The sequence below is a fragment of the Adiantum capillus-veneris genome, chromosome 7, assembly GCF_014529385.1.
Source record: "Adiantum capillus-veneris isolate H3 chromosome 7, ASM1452938v2, whole genome shotgun sequence".
NCBI classification, from domain to species: Eukaryota; Viridiplantae; Streptophyta; class Polypodiopsida; order Polypodiales; family Pteridaceae; genus Adiantum; species Adiantum capillus-veneris.
The window spans coordinates 75029879-75050360 of NC_140937.1; the positions used below are offsets into that span (position 1 = coordinate 75029879).

The 20482-nt window shown below is 44.8% G+C and overlaps 1 protein-coding gene across 8 annotated transcripts in view; it reads right to left on the reverse strand.

Moving 5' to 3' along the window:
• Positions 1–19781, reverse strand: part of LOC147454072 (uncharacterized) — a 96971-nt gene extending 77190 nt beyond the window's left edge. For 2 of the 8 annotated variants that reach the window (XM_086516078.1, XM_086516077.1), the window contains exons 1-6: positions 19520–19781; positions 17690–19297; positions 17495–17612; positions 1438–1517; positions 1126–1340; positions 999–1043 (exon numbers count right to left, since the gene is read on the reverse strand). In XM_086516078.1, coding sequence (XP_086372204.1) covers positions 999–1043; positions 1126–1340; positions 1438–1517; positions 17495–17612; positions 17690–19297; positions 19520–19576 — 2123 coding nt within the window. In that variant the 5' untranslated portion in view covers positions 19577–19781. Of the gene's footprint in view, positions 1–998; positions 1044–1125; positions 1341–1437; positions 1518–17494; positions 17613–17689; positions 19298–19519 lie in introns of those variants that run through there. The other 6 variants (XM_086516079.1, XM_086516073.1, XM_086516074.1 and 3 more) reach the window with 6 other exon arrangements.
• Positions 19782–20482: the final 701 nt, after the last annotated feature.

Consider the following 20482-nt stretch of genomic DNA (forward strand, 5'->3'; position numbering starts at 1 on the left):
TTTCCTATGAATGCTTTTAGCCCCTCTTTCACAGCCAAACACTTCTATGTTCTTTCTTTTGTACATGATCTTTTCTGAGGGTTTTCCTCGCCTTGAGGTTTCCCATTTGTAAATTAATCCCAAAGATTTACCAAAAAAAAATGTGTGTGTGTGTGTGCGCGAATGCACGCAGATGCACGTGCATACTTGTATGCCTGCAATCTGTGTGAGTCGGATGTGGTGTGGTTATCGTACAGTATGGTGTCAAAGAGTACATGCTGTCTAGAAAAAATCTCATTAAAATTACAGGAAGGTGTGATTTTTCCAGTTTCATAGGTGACTCACCCAGCTTATGGCATTTATGCAGCCAATCGCAATTTAAGAGCAGCAGAAATATAAATTATCTTACAACACAAAAAAGGATGGTAGATTGTGTTGGATGTATTTCAACCTTCCACACAAATGTTGATGGCTTTCCATTTAGGAATGCTCAAAAAAAATTACCTCACAATCTAACAAAGACATTTCTCCTTAAAAACAGCAATACATACAGCAATTTGCATACAGAAGAATCGGTCGAGTCACACATTAAACTGCTTATTGACAAGAATAAGAATCTCTATCGTGACTGTAAACAATCAGGCACAGCAGAATCCCTCTTAAGAATGCCTCTGTTTATTATTATGTCGAATGGGCAAGGCAGCATGTTTCTACTTCAGAATGTTCACAGTTGTCTGCACTCTTCTACAGCATTGAATGGAATCCAGAGAAATTTACCACTACATTAAGTGCATATTCCAATTATTAATGTTCTTGATGAGGAGACCTGCAGAATCTATTTCACATATTCAACAGGATTGTGTAGAATACAGTCAACATTGAGATGCTTTAAAACAGAATATTCACATATGCTAACTGTAACCTCTGTTAATAGATACTTCAATGCCAACATTACTGAAAATTTTAATGCTTGGAAGCAATAATTATTAAAATTGCAAGTTCAAGAGTTTTCAAAATACCTTTGGTTACATAACTTCAACCTAAATATCATCCTTCTCATGTGTCTACAATAAAGTGACTATAACATTAGTTGTACAACTTCAAAGGTTGGTTGATCATCTTAAGCTGTAAAAGGAAAATACTCACCCCTGACTAAACAAGGTCTGTGAAATTATGTCCACTCCGGTGCAAACATCAATAATTGGAACAAAGCATTCCTGCAGGACAACATGAGCCATGGAAAGCTTGCTTTCCTTATTCAAGCAACCTTCTTGTTGGTTCGACTTTAGCAGCATCCAAGAAAGACCTCCCGCTTCTAGAGGATAAGAGTTACCAAGTTGTCTACACAGCCCTTTGTATAGCTGCAAACACATAGATACCAAACCACGTGCAAATTGCACATTATCACACTATTCTATGTGACCAATAACATGGCATTGCTTATGTCCACATCAATACCTGTTCACAGCTCACTCCACAAAACCAGTTGTTTTTGGGAATATCATGACAGCCTTCTGATGGTGAACAATTTACATGGTCTGCAAGTTAACTTACAAAAAACACATTAGATACTAAAGTATTAATCACGTTAAAAAAGCCTTCATTTTAGACTGCCAAACCTTGGCAAAGAGTCACGCAAGATGACTGCGAGGACTGCAGGCATTTTTATCTCGAATTTCAAAATTTTCACTCTTTGCTTCAGCCTCTCTCTCCTTCTCTCTCTCTCTCTCTCTCCCCAAAGTCATGAGATACGAGGATCAGAGATGCCTGGGTTTGTTTCTGCTCGAGCTGCGTAGACACAGAGAGAGCCTGCTGAGAGGAGAGGTCAGCCAGTCCCAAAGACATCACAGACTTCTTTAGAGCAGACACTGGACACCTGGAGGAGCTACTACCACAGCAGACCTTGTTGCCTCACAACAAAGGAACACTAATCGACCAAGCGACTGAAGTGGGGAGATCCAGACGCCCACGAATGCGGAAGACTACACACCATCGACGGAGGCTACATCACAAGATCCGGATCACTTTGGCTCGACATGCACGACGCCCGGTCAGACTGTTGACCATGGAAGAGATTGATGAGATCCGCCAGCAACCAATGTTGGATCTCTAGTGACTTGTGGTTTAGCTATCCCAGCTAGCTGCTTATTTCGTACCTACAAGCTTAGGATTTCATAGTATTTATATCTCATCCTTTTGTCATTTCATTTCATTTCATTTTGCTACTCTAACTTTGTATCAGATCCACCACATTGTAACGCTCTGGTGTCATAGGTCATTTTGGCCTTTTGAAGACGTTACTATAACATTTCATCTCTCTCTCTCTTCTCTCTCTCTCTCTCTCTCTCTCTCTCTCTCTCTCTCTCTGGGTGAGACTGAGAGCTGAGACAGGCAGATTCTTATACATTGCTATATGTCACTTGCCCCCTAGCACATCAGTCTATACCTCACCTAGAGGGCAATCCCCTTTCTCTATACTTGATGATGACAAATGGGAGTTCTCCAGAGATGGAGATATCATTCTCTTGGGAGACTTTAATGCCAGGACGGCCAACTCCCAAACGGTATTTTATGATACCTCGGAGGAGATGCTTAGAGAGATGGATATATCGGAGATGGGACTTGATAGACACTCACAGGATATAGAGCACACAGAGTATGGGAGATACCTCATGGAGATGACGACTACGCATGGTCTGGCCATACTTAATGGTCAGGGGGATTCACATGCTTTCCACACAGACATGGTGCCAGTACGGTGGACTATGTCATGACTTCACCGAGCTTCATCTCTAATATTCAGGATCTCAGTGTGGGTCTTGGGTCTGTTGGAGTAGCAGTGGACCATGCTCTCCTGACTTTTTCAGTCTCTTTCCAGTATAGTGCCTCTCAGACACCACGGAGGATTGCACACACACGGTATACTTTTACACCAGAGACGGATTCCGTTTATGTGGAAGAAATTTACAGACGCATGTGGGCAGCCGAGCCTGTATATACAGTGGAAGAGATCACCACTTTATTGACGGAGATCTTGCATGGGGCTGCAGCAGAGGCATACCCACACACTCAACCAGATCAGAGAAGACATTCTGGGAGCATGCCTCAGAATAGTTGGTATGATGAGAAATGCAGAGAGATGAGAGTTCAGATTCAGAGCGAGCTTATACTTGGAGTCATTACATATAGATAGTCTCGGATTGCCCTTCGGCGCTTAGTGCGACGAAAGAAGCGGGCCTTTTTAGCCTAGATGGAATGTGATTTGTATCAGCTCTTTTTGAGCTGAGATTCAGGTGAGGCCTGGCGTCTCTTCCATGAGCACTCACCTCCTCCGGTGATTACCTCTCCCGAGATTTGGGGTCAGTATGCTGCATCGTTATATATAGTACCTGGGCAACCACCATTACCAGACCCTCTAGAACCATGTCCAGCCACTAGTACCTTCTTTACCACTGAGATGGTGAAGAACGCCATTGACAGGATGAGGACTAGGAGAGCATATGATCATGATGGTTTGGTGGCAGAGCACTTGATACATGCTAGAGATTTACTGTCAGAGGTTGTTGCGTGGTTGTTTAACCGCGTCATGTGTGAGGGACTACCTGAGTCCTGGAGATTATCTACTATTGTACCTCTCTTCAAGGCAGGGGACCCCACTGTGCCAGGGAACTATCGTACTATTATGATAGGGCACACATTGGCACAGTTGTATGCATCCATTCTTGAACAACAACTGAGTAAATGGGCAAAAAATGAGGGCATACGAGCAGCAGGACAAGCTGGATTCAGGAGGGGTTTCTCCACTTTGGACCATATTCTTACACTCAGAGCCATTATTGAGGAGGGTCGGGCACATGGGAGACGGATGTATTGTTGCTTTGTGGACTTCCGCAAAGCATTTGACACAGTGCCGAGGGCCAGATTGATGCACAGGCTACTGAAGTTGGGAGTACCCACAGAGATCATATGGGGGATCATGGCTTTATACAGTTCAGTTGACTGGCCAGGTACGCACTCTTGAGGGGATTTCTGACATTGTTCATTCCACTATTGGAGTGAAGCAGGGGTCGCACTCTTGAGGGGATTTCTGACATTGTTCATTCCACTATTGGAGTGAAGCAGGGGTGTCCTTTGTCCCCTACACTTTTTGGTATGTATGTAGATGAGGTCTCTAACTACATTGACAGAGAGGGTGACAGAGGCGCTCAGCTGGCAGGGACATGGATCCCTTTATTATTATATGCTGATGATATTGTGTTGATGTCAGAGTCGCCAGAGGGCATGCAAAGACATTTGGATGCATTGCACAACTTTGCAAAGGATAGTGGACTGTCTATGAACCTTGGTAAAACCAAGGTTATGGTGTTTAACACCACATCACAATGGGTCAAGAGATCGGCACCTGCACTCGTATATGGCCAGGACACTGTGGAGTACACAGATGAATATACATATCTGGGGGTGGTATTCACGGGACCGAGGTTTACCTTGAGGAGAGCAGCAGAGACTAGACTATCCAGAGCCTATGCGGCATTGGGAGGGCTAGAGAGGATGTGTTCGCAGGTTCAGTTTCAAGAACCACGAACAAAACTATGGCTCTTTGATACTTTGGTTGCTTCAGCTATGCTTTATGGGGTCCAAGTTTGGGGACCATCTGTGAATCATGACAGTTGGAGGAACATGGAGAGACCCTTGGTATTTATGATATCCCGGATGATTAGAGCCAAGGCCTCTGTACCACATGCGATTATTCGAGCGGAGGTAGCCGCTTAGAGAAATGGATATATCGGAGATGGGACTTGACAGACACTCACAGGATAAAGAGCACACAAAGTATGGGAGATATCTCATGGAGATGACAACTACGCATGGTCTGGCCATACTTAATGGTCTAGAGATTTTTCCTTCGTCTGGGGGATTCACATGCTTTCCACACAGACATGGGGCCAGTACAGTGGACTATGTCTTGACTTCACCGAGCTTCATCTCTCATATTCAGGATCTCAGTGTGGGCCCTAGGCCTGTTGGAGTAGCAGTGGACCATGCTCTCCTGACTTTTTCAGTCTCTTTCCAGTATAGTGTCTCTCAGACACCACGGAGGAGTGCACACACACGGTATACTTTTACACCAGAGACGGATTCAGTTTATGTGGAAGAGATTTACAGACGGATGGGGGCAGCCGAGCCTATATATACAGTGGAGGAGATCACCACTTTATTGACGGAGATCTTGCATGGGGCAGCAGCAGAGGCATACCCACACACTCAACCAGATCAAAGAAGACGTTCTGGGAACATGCCTCAGAATAGTTGGTATGATGAGGAGAGCAGAGAGATGAGAGTTCAGATTCAGAGTGAGCTTATACTTGGAGTCATTACATATAGGCAGTCTCGGATTGCCCTTCGGCGTTTAGTGCGACAGAAGAAACGGGCCTTTTTAGCCCAGATGGAACGTGATTTGTATCAGCTCTTTTTGAGCCGAGATTCAGGTGAGGCCTGGCGTCTCTTCCATGAGCACTCACCTCCTCCAGTGATTACCTCTCCCGAGATTTGGGGTCAATATGCAGAATCATTATATACAGTACCTGGGCAACCACCATTGCCAGACCCTCTAGAGCCATGTCCAACCACTAGTACCTTCTTTACCACTGAGATGGTGAAGAACGCAATTGACAGGATGAGGACTAGGAGAGCATATGATCATGATGGTTTGGTGGCAGAGCACTTGATACATGCTAGAGATTTACTGTCAGAGGTTCTTGCGCGGTTGTTTAACCGTGTCATGTGTGAGAGACTACCCGAGTCCTGGAGATTATCTACTATTGTACCTCTTTTCAAGGCAGGGGACCCCACGGTGCCAGGGAACTACCGTACTATTATGATAGGGCACACATTGGCACGGTTGTATGCATCCATTCTTGAACAGCAACTGAGTAAATGGGCAGAAAATGAGGGCATACGAGCAGCAAGACAGGCTGGATTCAGGAGGGGTTTCTCCACTTTGGACCATATTCTTACACTCAGAGCCATTATTGAGGAGGGTCGGGCACATGGGAGACGGATGTATTGTTGCTTTGTGGACTTCCGCAAGGCATTTGACACAGTGCCGAGGGCCAGATTGATGCACAGGCTATTGAAGTTGGGAGTACCCACAGAGATCATATGGGGGATCATGGATTTATACGGCTCAGTGACTGGCCAGGTGCGCACTCTTGAGGGGATTTCTGACATTGTTCATTCCACTATTGGAGTGAAACAGGGGTGTCCTTTGTCCCCTACACTTTTTGGTATGTATGTAGATGAGGTCTCTAACTACATTGACAGAGAGGGTGACAGAGGCGCTCAGCTGGCAGGGACATGGATCCCTTTATTATTATATGCTGATGATATTGTGTTGATGTCAGAGTCGCCAGAGGGCATGCAAAGACATTTGGATGCATTGCACAACTTTGCAAAGGATAGTGGACTGTCTATGAACCTTGGTAAAACCAAGGTTATGGTGTTTAACACATCACAATGGGTCAAGAGATCGGCACCTGCACTCGTATATGGCCAGGACACTGTGGAGTACACAGATGAATATACATATCTGGGGGTGGTATTCACGGGACCGAGGTTTACCTTGAGGAGAGCAGCAGAGACTAGACTATCCAGAGCCTATGCGGCATTGGGAGGGCTAGAGAGGATGTGTTCGCACGTTCAGTTTCAAGAACCACGAACAAAACTATGGCTCTTTGATACTTTGGTTGCTTCAGCTATGCTTTATGGGGTCCAAGTTTGGGGACCATCTGTGAATCATGACAGTTGGAGGAACATGGAGAGACCCTTGGTATTTATGATATCCCGGATGATTAGAGCCAAGGCCTCTGTACCACATGCGATTATTTGAGCGGAGGTAGCCGCCCCTCCTATAGAGATTGAGGCTCTTACCAGATCAGTGTCCTTTATGCACAGTCTATGGGATACACATAGAGGCAGATATACTAGACTGGCTCTTGAGTCCTCTAGACAGCTAGCGATGCAGGGAGATGCATCATGTTGGTATACACAGATGACCTCATGGTTTCAGAGGCATGGTCTCAGCATGGATAGATTGCCTCCCTTTCAATATTCCGTGGATGCACCCTCCCTGCCAGTCACACGGACGGAGATCACTAGATTCATTCGTCAGGATCTTATACAGTTGGACACCAGGAGGACATGGGTGGGTAGAGCCGATACAGGAGTTGGGCACGAAGATGGCTTTCTACAAAGAGCACCTTCTCCAACTTTCAGGAGATGGGTTTGTGACTCGTCCGAACTACATGGACACTCATTTATCTCATGGTCTACGATGTGCTATTGGTCAGATTCGCACATCCTCACACCAGCTGGAGATTGAGACGGGTAGATTCAGAGGGATACCACCAGAGTCTAGGATATGTCAACTATGTGGTAGAGAGCCAGAGACAGAGCTACACTACATACGCCTCTGCACTGTGTATTATGAGATACGAGGGCGCTTCCATTGCTTATTCAGGGAGGGTTTTGGACCCCTAGATAGAGTCATGAGGTATCAAGACCAGAGATGCCTTGGCTTATATCTACTTGAGCTACACCATAGAGATAGTCTGTTGGGGAGACATGGAGTACGACAGTCGCAGAGACAGATCACAGACTTCTTTGGATCGAGGGAGCCAAGAGACCAACCACCAGCACAGGGTTGTACCCGCATTCATACCAGAGGCACCCTCATTGACAGGGCGACTGAGCTCGGGAGATCGAGACGACCACGACCGAGACACAGGAGCACACTCCATCGACAGAGACTCCAGCAGAGGATCAGAGGCATTCTAGCACGACACCCAGATTGCCATTGAGGGCCTTTTCTACATTTTCACATTTCACATTTCATATCTCACACTTCATTTTCAGTTTTCATTTTTTGTACTTTCAGTACTTTTTGTACTTGTACTTCAGACATTGTATTAGATTCACCACTTTGTATCCGATGGTCTCATAGGTCATTTTGGCCTTTTGAAGACGTTAACATATCATATCATATCTCTTTCTCCCCCCCCCCCCCCCCCATTATCAGAGCAGAGCTAGCTGTTTCTCCACTCTTGGTCGAGGCACTCATCAGATCAGTCTCCTTTATGCACAATTTATGGGATCTCCCCAGGCACAGATATGCTCACTTAGCTCTTGAGTCTTCCCGACAGCTAGCACTGCAGGGGGATACTACTTGCTGGTATGGACAGATGACATCATGGTTTCAGTTACACAGTTTCAGTATGGATAGATTGCCTCCTTTCCAGTACTATTTGGATGCACCCTCTTTGTCTATTGCGCGCATAGAGATCACCAGGCTCATCCGTAATGACCTGTCTCAGCTTGACACTAGGAGGACTTGGATTTAGCCGACACGAGAGTTGGGCATGAAGATGGCTTTCTATAGAGAGCATCTTCTCCAACTAATCTTGGGGGATACGGTGTGCTATTGGTCAGCTACGCACTTCTTCACATCAGCTTGAGGTCGAGAAGGGTGGATTTAGGGGGATACCTGCAGAGGCTAGGATATACCAACTATGCCATTTGGAGCCTAAGACAGAGCTGCATTACATATGTCACTGTCCGATGTACTACGAGATACGGGGGCAATTTCATTCTCTCTTCAGAGACCAATATCTAAGGTCATGAGATATCCGGATCAGACATGTCTTGGGCTATTTTTACTCGAGCTACGCAGACATAGAGAGAGCTTCTTGCGGATAGCAGCAGAGAGACAGTCTCAGAAGCAGATTACAGATTTTTTTAAACCACCTACTGGGCAGACAGAGACACAGACCACTCAGCAGAGCCTAGATATCACCCACACCAGAGGTACGTTGATCTAGGGAGACCCAGACACATGTGACAGGGGGGTACCTCACAACATCAACGGAGAGTATGATAGAGGATATGGATTACTTTAGCTCAACATGCGAGATGCCCAGTACAAGCACTTACAATGGTGGGCATCGATGATATTCTGTAGCAACCGATGCAGGACATCCTCGGACAGCAACCAATGTCCAACATCCTCGGACATTGATGTGCATACAATGAGATTGTACTACCCACTGTTTCATCATCCCACACTTTATAGTGCTACAAAGCTCTGAGCTACTTAGAGTCATGATAGTAGCCATTTAGTCTTTATCTTATTTTATTTTGTATCAGATTCAACGATTGTACCAGTTTGGTCTCATAGATCATTTTGACCTTTTAAAGACGTTTAATATAACATTTCATCTCTCTCTCTCTCTCTCTCTCTCTCTCTCTCTCTCTCTCTCTCTCTCTCTCTCTCTCTCTCTCTCTCTCTCTCTCTCTCTCTCTCTCTCTCTCTCGGATATAAGCAGTCTCGGATTGCTCTTCGGCGTATAGTACCTCGCAACAAAAGGGCATTTTTAGCCAAACAAGAGAAGGATTTATATCAGCTCTTCTTGAGTCAGGACTCACATGAGGCCTGGAGTTTATTTCACGAGCACTCATTGCCTCCGACAATTACTTCTCCTGAGATATGGGGTCAATATGTAACATCATTATATACGGTATCTGGACAGCCTCCATTACCAGATCCGCTAGAGCCATGCCCTGCTACTAGTACTTTCTTTACTACGGAAATGGTGGAAAAAGCCATTGATAAGATGAAGACAAGAAGAGCATATGATCATGAGGGTCTAGTAGCAGAACATCTGATCCATGCAAGGGATCTACTTTCAAAAGTCCCTGCTCGTCTGTTTGATCGGGTCATGTGTGAAGGATTACCTGAATCTTGGAAATTATCTACTATCGTACCTATTTTCAAGTCAAGGGATCCTATGATACCCGGAAACTACCGTACCATTATGGTGGGTCACACATTGACCCGACTGTACGCATCCATTCTGGAACAAAAATTGAGTAGATGGGCAGAGAATGAGGGCATAAGGGCAACAGGACAAGCTAGATTCAGGAGGGGTTATAACTTATTCCACTTTAGATCATATTCTTACGCTCAGAACCATTATTGAGGAAGGAAGAGCAAGCGGGAGAAGGATGTATTGTTGCTTTGTGGATTTTCGGAAAGCGCAGATGCATACACATACCTTGGTGTGGTATTTACAGGACCGAAGTTTACTCTTAAGAAAGCAGCGGATGCTAGATTGTCCAGAGCCTCTGCGGCCTTGGGAGGGTTGGAGAGGATGTGTTCACAAGTGCAGTTTCAGGAACCACGAACAAAACTTTGGCTCTTTGATACTGTGGTGGCTTCGGCTATGCTTTATGGGGTCCAGATTTGGGGACCATCTGTGGATCACGATAATTGGAAGTCAATGGAGAGACCTTTGGTATCTATGATTTCCCGAATGATTAGAGCCAAGGCCTCCGTACCACAGGCGATTACCCGAGCGGAACTAGCTGCCCCTCCGATAGAAATTGAAGCTCTTACCAGATCAGTGTCCTTTATACATGGTTTATGGGATACAAATAATTGCCGATATACTAGATTGGCCCTCGAATCCTCTCGACAATTAGCAATGAAAGGAGATACATCATGCTGGTATGAGCAACTGTCCTCGTGGTTTCAGAGACACGGGTTCAGTATGGAAAGATTACCCCCCTTCCAATACTCTCTTGAGGCTCCATCACTAGCAATCACACGAACGGAGATTAATAAAATCATCCACCGGGATCTTATACAGTTGGACACTAAGAGGACATGGGTAGACCCTACACAAGAATTGGGCACGAAGATGGCCGACTACAAAGAAAACTTCCTACAGCTATCTGAAGATGGTTTTGTGATTCGCCCGAGCTACATGGATACCCACCTGTCTCATGGTTTGAGATGTACTATTGGTCAGATTCGTACATCCTCACACCAGCTGGAAATTGAATTTGGCAGATTTAGGGGAATCCCACCTGAGAGCAAAATTTGCAAGTTATGCGGAATGGAGCCGGAGACAGAATTCTGAATTACACTACATACGCCATTGCACCGTATACTATGAGATACGTGGGCGTTTCCATTGCCTATTCAAAGAAGGCTTCGGACCTCTAGATAGAGTCATGCAATACCAAGATCGAAGGTGCTTAGGCCTGTACCTACTGGAACTACATCGGCACAGGGATAATCTAATGAGAAGACAAAGAGCGCTACAGCCTCAGAGGCAGATCACAGATTTCTTCGGATCGAGAGAAGCAAGAATGGAAGGAGAAGCAAGAGGCCAGCAGCGAGCACAAAGAGTACCCACATTCATACCAAAGGAACCCTCATTGACAGGAAGGTTGAGCTTAGGAAATCGAGACAACCACGAGCGAGATGCAGAAGCACACTTCACCGGAGGAGACTACAACAAAGGATTAGAAGCATTCTAGCCAGACACCCAGAATGCTCCTAAGAAGTTTATCTAATACTTTGTATTTAGTTTTTCGCATTTATTTTCACAATTTCACACTTTTCAGACATTGTAACAGATTCACCACTTTTGTATCAGTTTGGTCTCATAGGTCACTCTGGCCTTTTGAAGACGTTAATATAACATTTCATTTCATCTCATCTCTCTCTCTCTCTCTCTCTCTCTCTCTCTCTCTCTCTCTCTCTCTCTCTCTCTCTCTCTCTCTCTCTCTCTCTCTCTCTCTCTCTCTCTCTGGCGAACAGTTAGGCTGCACGCACCTGCACCTGCACTGGTCGCGGGTGAGCTGGAGGAGGTAGCGCACCTGCCTTGGGCAGCGAGGGCGAACGGGAGAGCAATATGCAGGTGGCCTGGAGACACACGCAGTCAGCTCCTCTCTCTCTATCGCCTAAGGCTGTCTATCGTGAGCTTCATCGCGTAAGGCTGCCTATCGCCTATTGCCTAAGGCTGCCTATCGCGAGTTGTTGCGTTAGCCTATCGCCTAAGGCTGCCTATCGCGTGTTATTGAGTTAGCCTATCGCCTAAGGCTGCCCATCTCTCTATCGCCTAAGGCTGCCGGTTGCTGCTCCTTCACGCGCGAGAAATTCCCCAAAAGGCGCGTCAGTTGCCGGAGTTTGGTTCACACGCACGTCAGTTGCTGCTCCTTCACACGCGCGTCAGTTGCTGATCCTTCACGTGTGCGCCAGCCTGAAGAGTCTTAATACGATCTCCATTCTCCATCAGCTTGTAGCAAGGGTCGCCACATTTGCGGGTCGGGTTCGATGGATCCGCCTACCGAAGGGGAAGAGCCGGGTGTAGATAGCTACACCACCCCAAAAAAAAACAACAGCTACATTTAAGCGGAGAAACAGAGATATTGTACTATCACCAGGATCATTACGAGTGGGGAAAACGTCCAAGATACATGATGAACTAATGATGGAGAAGGTCCAAGTGATGCTCAAATCAGAGCTAAACTACATGAGAGATGACATCAGGAAGGAAATGCACGCGAGCGCTGAGAGCTACAGAAACTCCATGTATGGAGACATGATGAGAGAACTAAGGAGAGAGATCCGGGGGATACAGAATGAGGAGATTCAGATCTTGAAAACGGAATTACGAAACCTAATCAAGGCCGAAGTAAATGTAACAGAATGCGTTATGCAAAAGAAACTCGATGAGGCAGTAGCAAGTTTTGAAGCATGGAGAACAAATATGGAAAAACACATGGGGGAAAAGGGTGCAATAATCGATGAGCTTAAAGGAGAACTTGCGGCTTGCAAATCTGCAACTAAGGAGAAGGGAGACGACCAACCTTCGGTGCTGAAGGAGCTCGAGGACATGAAGGATCATATGAAAACTCTACGGTAAGGAGATGAAAAAAATCGAAAACGCCATCTTCATGGGCAGAACGTCTTGTGAAGACACAAGAAAAGGTTGTTGAAGCAGAGAAATGGATTGAGGATGCGAAGAAAGGGAAGGCCCAAATACTCGAGACCACACCTACTTCTACCATTATTAATATGACCATTGAGAAAGAGCAGAAAAGGAAGACTCGGGCTCTGCATGTGCGGGTCACAGGAGTCAAAGACAAAGAGAATATAGATGAAGAAGTGAAGGAACTGCTACAACGCATGGGCATCACAGAGCCTACTCACACAAGTGCATGGAGAGTGGGCAAGAAAGGAATCGATGAGAAGGGAAACGTAAAGGATAGGGCACTTATTCTCCGATTCCCGAATATAGAAATAAGGAAAGAACTTCTAAAAAAGAGGCCAACTCTTAAGAAAACCGGTATTTTCCTGGGAGATGACCTTACATTGGCACAAGTGACACACATGCAAGAGTTGATGCCAGAGATCAGGGTAGCAAGAGAAAAGGGGAAAATCGCCTTTTATAGAGGAGGGAAAGTAGTGGTTTTCGAAAACCGCTCAGCATGACAGTGCGAGACCTATGGGGCGACGCTCCGGATAGCGGCGTGGAAATGTAATGGATCATATAGGCTAGATGTAGGTGCCTTTGAAGACAGCTTTAGGGACAAAGACATAGTTTTCTACTCAGAGACACAGCAGATACCGGGACAGCGTATGCCACATGTGAAGGGTTATTTATGGGAAACAGCTGGTCAACCAGACAAGAGATCTCTACAGGGTAGCCGGGGTTCGGGAGGAGTAGCAGTCTTATTTAAGGAGGAGCTGAAACCACTACTACAAATTATCAGGAAAGATGAGCAAGCAAGGTATATGTGGGTGAGAATGAGAGCCAAGACGAGTAGATTTCTATATATCGCTATATGCTACTTCCCTCCGAGTACCTCAGTCTACTCCTCACGTAAAGGACAATCCCCTTTCTCCATATTGAATAATGACATATGGGAGTTCTCTAGAGATGGAGACATCGTTCTCTTAGGAGACTTTAATGCCAGAACGGCCAACTCTCAAGGAGTATTCTATGATACTTCTGAGGAAATGCTCAAAGAAGTGGATTTATCACAGAGGGGGCTTACTAGAAACTCACAGGATAAAGAACACACTGAATATGGGAGACATCTCATGGAGATGGCAACTATACATGGTTTGGCCATACTTAATGGTCTAGAGAATTTCCCGTTATCTGGGGGATTCACATGCTTCCCGCACAGGCATGGGGCCAGTACAATGGATTATGTCATGACTTCACCAAGCTTTATTTCTAGTATCAAGGAATTTAAGGTGGGACCCAGACCGGTTGGGATTGCAATGGATCATGCTCTATTGACCTTATCAATCTCCTTCCAATACAATGCCTCTCAAGTACAAAGGAAGAAGACACACACAAGATATACTTTCACGCCAGAAATTGATTCAGTCTGTGGAAGAGATCTATAATAGGATGTGGACAGCCGAGCCAGTATATACTGTAGAGGAGATTACTTCTCAATTAACAGAGATACTACATGGAGCAGCACAAGAGGCATACCCACATACTCAACCTGATCAAAAGAGAGGATCTGGGAACATGCCTCAAAACAGTTGGTATGACGAGGAATGCAGAGAGATGAGAACCCAGGTCCAAAAAGAGCTTACACTTGGGATCGTCACATATAAGCAGTCTCGGATTGCTCTTCGGTGTATAGTACGTCGCAAGAAAAGGGCATTTTTAGCCAAACTGGAGAAGGATTTATATCAGCTCTTCTTGAGTCAGGACTCACATGAGGCCTGGCGCTTATTTCACGAGCACTCACAGCCTCCGATGATTACTTCTCCTGAGATCTGGGGTCAATATGTAACATCATTATATATGGTATCTGGACAGCCTCCATTACCAGATCCGCTAGAGCCATGCCTTGCTACTAGTACTTTCTTTACTACGGAAATGGTGGAAAAAGCCATTGATAAGATGAAGACAAGAAGAGCATATGATCATGATGGTTTAGTAGCAGAACATCTGATCCATGCCCGGGATCTACTTTCAGAAGTCCTTGCTCGTCTGTTTAATCGGTTCATGTGTGAAGGATTACCTGAATCTTGGAAATTATCTACTATCGTACCTATTTTCAAGTCAGGGGATCCTATGATACCTGGGAACTACCGTACCATTATGGTAGGTCACACTTTGACCCGACTGTACGCATCCATTCTTGAACAAAAATTGAGTAGACGGGCAGAGAATGAGGGCATAAGGGCAACAGAACAAGCTGGATTCAGAAGGGGTTATTCCACTTTAGATCATATTCTTACGCTCAGAACCATTATTGAGGAAGGAAGAGCAAGCGGGAGAAGGATGTATTGTTGCTTTGTGGATTTTCGGAAAGCTTTTGATACAATACCAAGGGCCAGATTGATGCGCAGAATCCAAGAGTTAGGGGTCCCCAAAGAAATTATCTGGGGGATCATGGCCTTATACGGGTCAGTAACTGGCTATGTACGTACTCCAGAAGGGGATTCCGACATTGTTCATTCCACCGTTGGAGTAAAGCAGGGATGCCCACTGTCCCCTACTTTATTTGGTATGTACATAGATGAGGTATCAGATTACATTGATAGAGAAGGTGACAAAGGTGCTCAACTTGCAGGGTCATGGATCCCTTTGTTGTTGTATGCAGATGATATTGTATTGATAGCAGAATCACCAGATGGAATGCAAAGGCAGCTAGATGCATTACATAAATTCGCGGAGGACAGTGGACTGTCGGTAAACTTGGGTAAAACCAAAGTTATGGTGTTTAACACCACACCGCAGTGGGTTAGGAGATCGGCACCTACATTTGCATATGGCCAGGATACAGTAGAGTACATAGATGCATACACATACCTTGGAGTGGTATTTACAGGACCGAAGTTTACTCTTAAGAAAGCAACGGATGCTAGATTATCCAGAGCCTCTGCAGCCCTCGGAGGGTTGGAGAGGATGTGTTCACAAGTGCAGTTTCAGGAACCACGAACAAAACTTTGGCTCTTTGATACTGTGGTGGCTTCGGCTATGCTTTATGGGGTCCAGATTTGGGGACCATCTGTGGATCACGATAATTGGAAGTCAATGGAGAGACCTTTGGTATCTATGATTTCCCGAATGATTAGAGCCAAGGCCTCCGTACCACACGCGATTACCCGAGCGGAACTAGCGGCCCCTCCAATAGAAATTGAAGCTCTTACCAGATCAGTGTCCTTTATACATGGTTTGTGGGATACAAATAATGGCCGATATACTAGACTAGCCCTCGAATCCTCTCGACAATTGGCAATGAAAGGGGATACATCATGCTGGTATGCGCAACTGTCCTCGTGGTTCCAGAGACACTGGGTTCAGTATGGAAAGATTACCCCCCTTCCAATACTCTCTTGAGGCTCCATCACTGGCAATTACACGAACGGAGATTAATAAAATCATCCGACAGGATCTTATATAGTTGGATACTAAGAGGACATGGGTAGACCCTACACAAGAATTGGGCACGAAGATGGCCGACTACAAAGAAAACTTCCTACAACTATCTAAAGATGGATTTGTGATTCGCCCGAGTTACATGGATACCCACCTGTCTCATGGTTTGAGATGTGCTATTGGTCAGATTCGTACATCCTCACACCAGTTGGAAATTGAATTTGGCAGATTTAGGGGAATCCCACCTGAGAGCAGAATTTGCAAGTTATGCGGAATGGAGCCGGGGACAGAATTACACTATATATGCCACTGCACAGTATACTATGAGATACGTGGGTGTTTGCATTGCCTCTTTAAAGAAGGATTTGGACCTCTAGATTGAATCATGCAATACCAAGATCATAGATGCTTAGGCTTGTACCTACTGGAACTACATCGGCACAGGGATAATCTAATGAGAAGACAAAGAGCACTACCGCCTCAGAGGCAGATCACAGACTTCTTCGGATCGAGAGAAGCGGGAGTGGAAGGGGAAGCAAGAGGCCAGCAGCCAACACAAAGGAGTACCCACATTCATACCAAAGGCACCCTAATTGACAGAGTGATTGAGCTTAGGAAATCGAGACGACCACGACCAAGATGCAGAAGCACACTTCACCGGAGGAGACTACAACAAACGATTAGAAGCATTCTAGCCAGACATCCAGAATGCTCCTAAGAAGTTTATTTAATACTTTGTATTTAGTTTTTTCACATTTACTTTCACACTTTTCACACTTAGTACTTCAGTACTAAGGTACCCAGACATTGTAACAGATTCACCACTTTTGTATCAGTTTGGTCTCATAGGTCATTCTGGCCTTTTGAAGACGTTAATATAACATTTCATCTCTCTCTCTCTCTCTCTCTCTCTCTCTCTCTCTCTCTCTCTCTCTCTCTCTCTCTCTCTCTCTCTCTCTCTCTCTCTAGCTGCTTAGTTCACATTACCAGCTTAGGATTTCATAGTATTTCATTTTCATTTTTTCATTTCATTTTGTTACTCTGACTTTGTACAGATCCACCACATTGTAACAATCTGGTCTCATAGGTCATTTTGGCCTTTTGAAGAGGTTAATATAACATTTCATTTCTCTCTCTCCGCGGAAAATAAGTCAAATAAAGGCTAATCTGAGGTTCTAGAGAAGCCTCATGAAATTTTCCTCTCTGAGCTTTAGCAAAAAAAGTTCAAAAAAATGCAAACTCAAGGCTCTTACATTTCTTTTCACATTGTTTGCAGGTGAGTGGCAGGCCGCAATCTTCTCTTTCAAAAAGGAATTCTTCGCAAGATGCACAGCAACAACCAAAGCAATACCAATTTCCTTCAGGTATAACCTGTGAAAGAAAAAGTTATGATTCAATGAATCTGAGACGATTCTAAAACCAATTAGTCTTTATTGTGGTATGCATACCTGTAGACCCACACACTCAGCATGATATGTTGAAGGACAATAATCACACAACAACAAGTCTCCACCATCACCACAAGCACTGCAGATTTCATCAGCTTTATCATTCTTAACCACCTGCAGGTTGACTTCAGTTACAACTGACGAAGATGTTGAGGTTGGCGAAACAGAATCATGGTTAATAGAAGCTTTTTTCCCTTGCTTTCTGAGAGGTGTATCTAGAGCTGGCAGAAATGAAATTTTTGGTCGGTTAGTTTCTTCAATTTGCAAACTTGTTACTGACTGTGGTTCTCTTAATACAAGGGCTCTACAGGCTCTACGGCCAACTCTCCCTATTGACTTGTTCCTGTTTGTAGTGCTGGTTGTAGCTGCATTATAACCAGAAGAAAGCTCTGCCATGGTATTAAGGCCATGTTTTCGTCCACACCTTTGTTTATCTTTATTACAAAGAGGTCGTGCAGTTTGGATTGCCTGAGAATCCTGCAAGCAGCCTTGCCGGTTGTAAGCTTTCTTAAATTTAGACACAGTTACCAATTGTGATTCTCTTGAAACCGAAGCCCTACTGCCCACCATCCCTTCTGGTGTTCTGTTTATAATACCAGTTGTAACTGCATTATCTACAGAAGAAATAATTGTAGTGGCACTAAGGCGGCGTTTCCGTCCACGCCTACATCCTCCTTCAATGCACAAAACATTCAACTTATCATTTTCATGAGCAGCAATGGGCACTACATCAGCATAGTTCACAATAGCCTTGAGTCCCTTACTGTCTTTTTGAGAAGATTCTAAACAAGACAGGCTTGAAAAATCATAAATGCAGAGAAGTCTTTCTGCCTTACTCTTGCAGGCCTCAATGTTGCAAGGCAAGCTGTGCTTTTTCTTCAAGGCTTTGCAAGCCATGGTTAGAGAATAAAATCTCCTACCATGAGGAGCAATGTACACAGCTTCCCGCCCCCGACCAATGCGTTGGTGAAATTCCAATGTATAACCAATGTCAAAAAGGAACTCCCTTGCAGCTCTCATTTTGGCTTGAACAAGTTTTCTTGTATCCTTTGGACAAGGAGAGGCACAATCCTCAAGATTCTCCACATGATGCAGCTGGTTGTGGCAGGTTAAGCGTTTGTGAGGCATGTATAAGTCCAAATCTTTTACCTCTTGGTAAGAGGTGTCCTTCCCACCTGAAACACAAAAGCCTTTCCAATATCCTCGAGCCTCCCACTCGCCTGTGAACTCATCCCATTGATGAGAAACTCTCAATAGTTTGGAATGAACGACAGACTCTTCTTTTCGGTCAGGGAACAGTACCTTTACTTCGGCATTCTTGGTGTCTTCTAAAACAACACCCTCCCACCAGGCCCCCTTGTTATATGCATCGACCAGCAACCCTTTTGTCCAGATCCTGCTGGTCACTTTGGGTCCAAGTGGTCTAAGAAATCCTCTCTTTCCGATTGCCATCTTTAAATCTTTAGTGACAGAGAATGACTCTTTCACCTTGAGCAAGCCATCGCTCTGAAAGATCTGGTTGTACTCCACTTCTCTCCGCCCATTTTTCACCATGACAATGGTCGCAATCTGCCAAGAACCTCGCAAAGCTTGGTTCGTCTGCAAAACCTGGCAACTCGAGAGCCATTCAAGTTCAGTACAACCATGCACACGTCAGCACTGCAAAAGAACTCGTGTAGCAGGTGAATGAGAAGCTTATGGAAGAAAAAGCACAATGTAGGTTGAGTGAAGATAGCGGCAGCAGGCGCAATTGGGGCATGCAGAAACTAGCATGCAGAGAAATGGCATTGAAGAAAATTACAAAGAAAAAAGGCATCCAGAAAGAGAAACCTCAACGTGCTGGCCTAGCGGAAACCTAGCTCCCTGTGTAGTTTGTGAGTCCGCCATGACGGCTCCACTGACGAGCTTGCCCAATTTGAATGTCAAGAGGAAACCCACCTCGCGCCCCCGCACGAGCAAAATGGGTTGTCTTTCAACGAAAGAAATGAGAGCTGCATCGACTGCAAGGCGCGGTGAAACGTATACGTAGTACTAGCTGGCCATGGGATATTAAACAGAGAGGAATTGATACTACTTTTTAAGGTTACGTCAAAATCAGCTCCTCAAAGGGAAACCTTGGAAGACAAGAAAACATATAACAAATACTAGGCTCAGTATGGCTACGTTGTCCAATTGCAACCTTCAAGCAAAACTATTAAAGAAACTAAGGAGGGGTAGTTCAGTTAGTTGGGTATGTGGCATGTGAGTGTGAGAGTTGTGTCAGTATCTAAGCTCTAACACACGTTGCATTAGACTTTTCGGTGCCTTTGCCTCTAGGTTACCATTTACAATGCACTTGCTAGGTTTTGGTTTTTACTTGTGAAATAAAATTTTATAATTTTTTAGTTTTCCAAAAATACATACAAATTTTTGAATAAAACTTATAAACTTTCAATATCGCAATTTTTGGTTTTGCTTATAAAATTGTCCTTTATGAACATGGCTCTAGGCATCATGGATGGAATGTTTACCCTTTTTTTCTTTAAAAAAAGACCGTTAAGTCGACGAGAGCTAGCTCGATTGGTGGAGCATTCGATCTCCATGATTCGAGTCATGGTTTTGATTGCGACCGAGTAATGTCCAAAGGTGCTCTCTTGTATCTGATGAGCGAGAATGCTTGAACTGTAACCCAGAAAAAAAAGTGTGTTAAAAAATAGTAGTATTGTTATTACATATTCTCATGCTATCTAAAAAAAATTTAAACATTTATCTATACTATTATAAAAGGGGGAAGGATTTCCCCCCCCCCCCCCT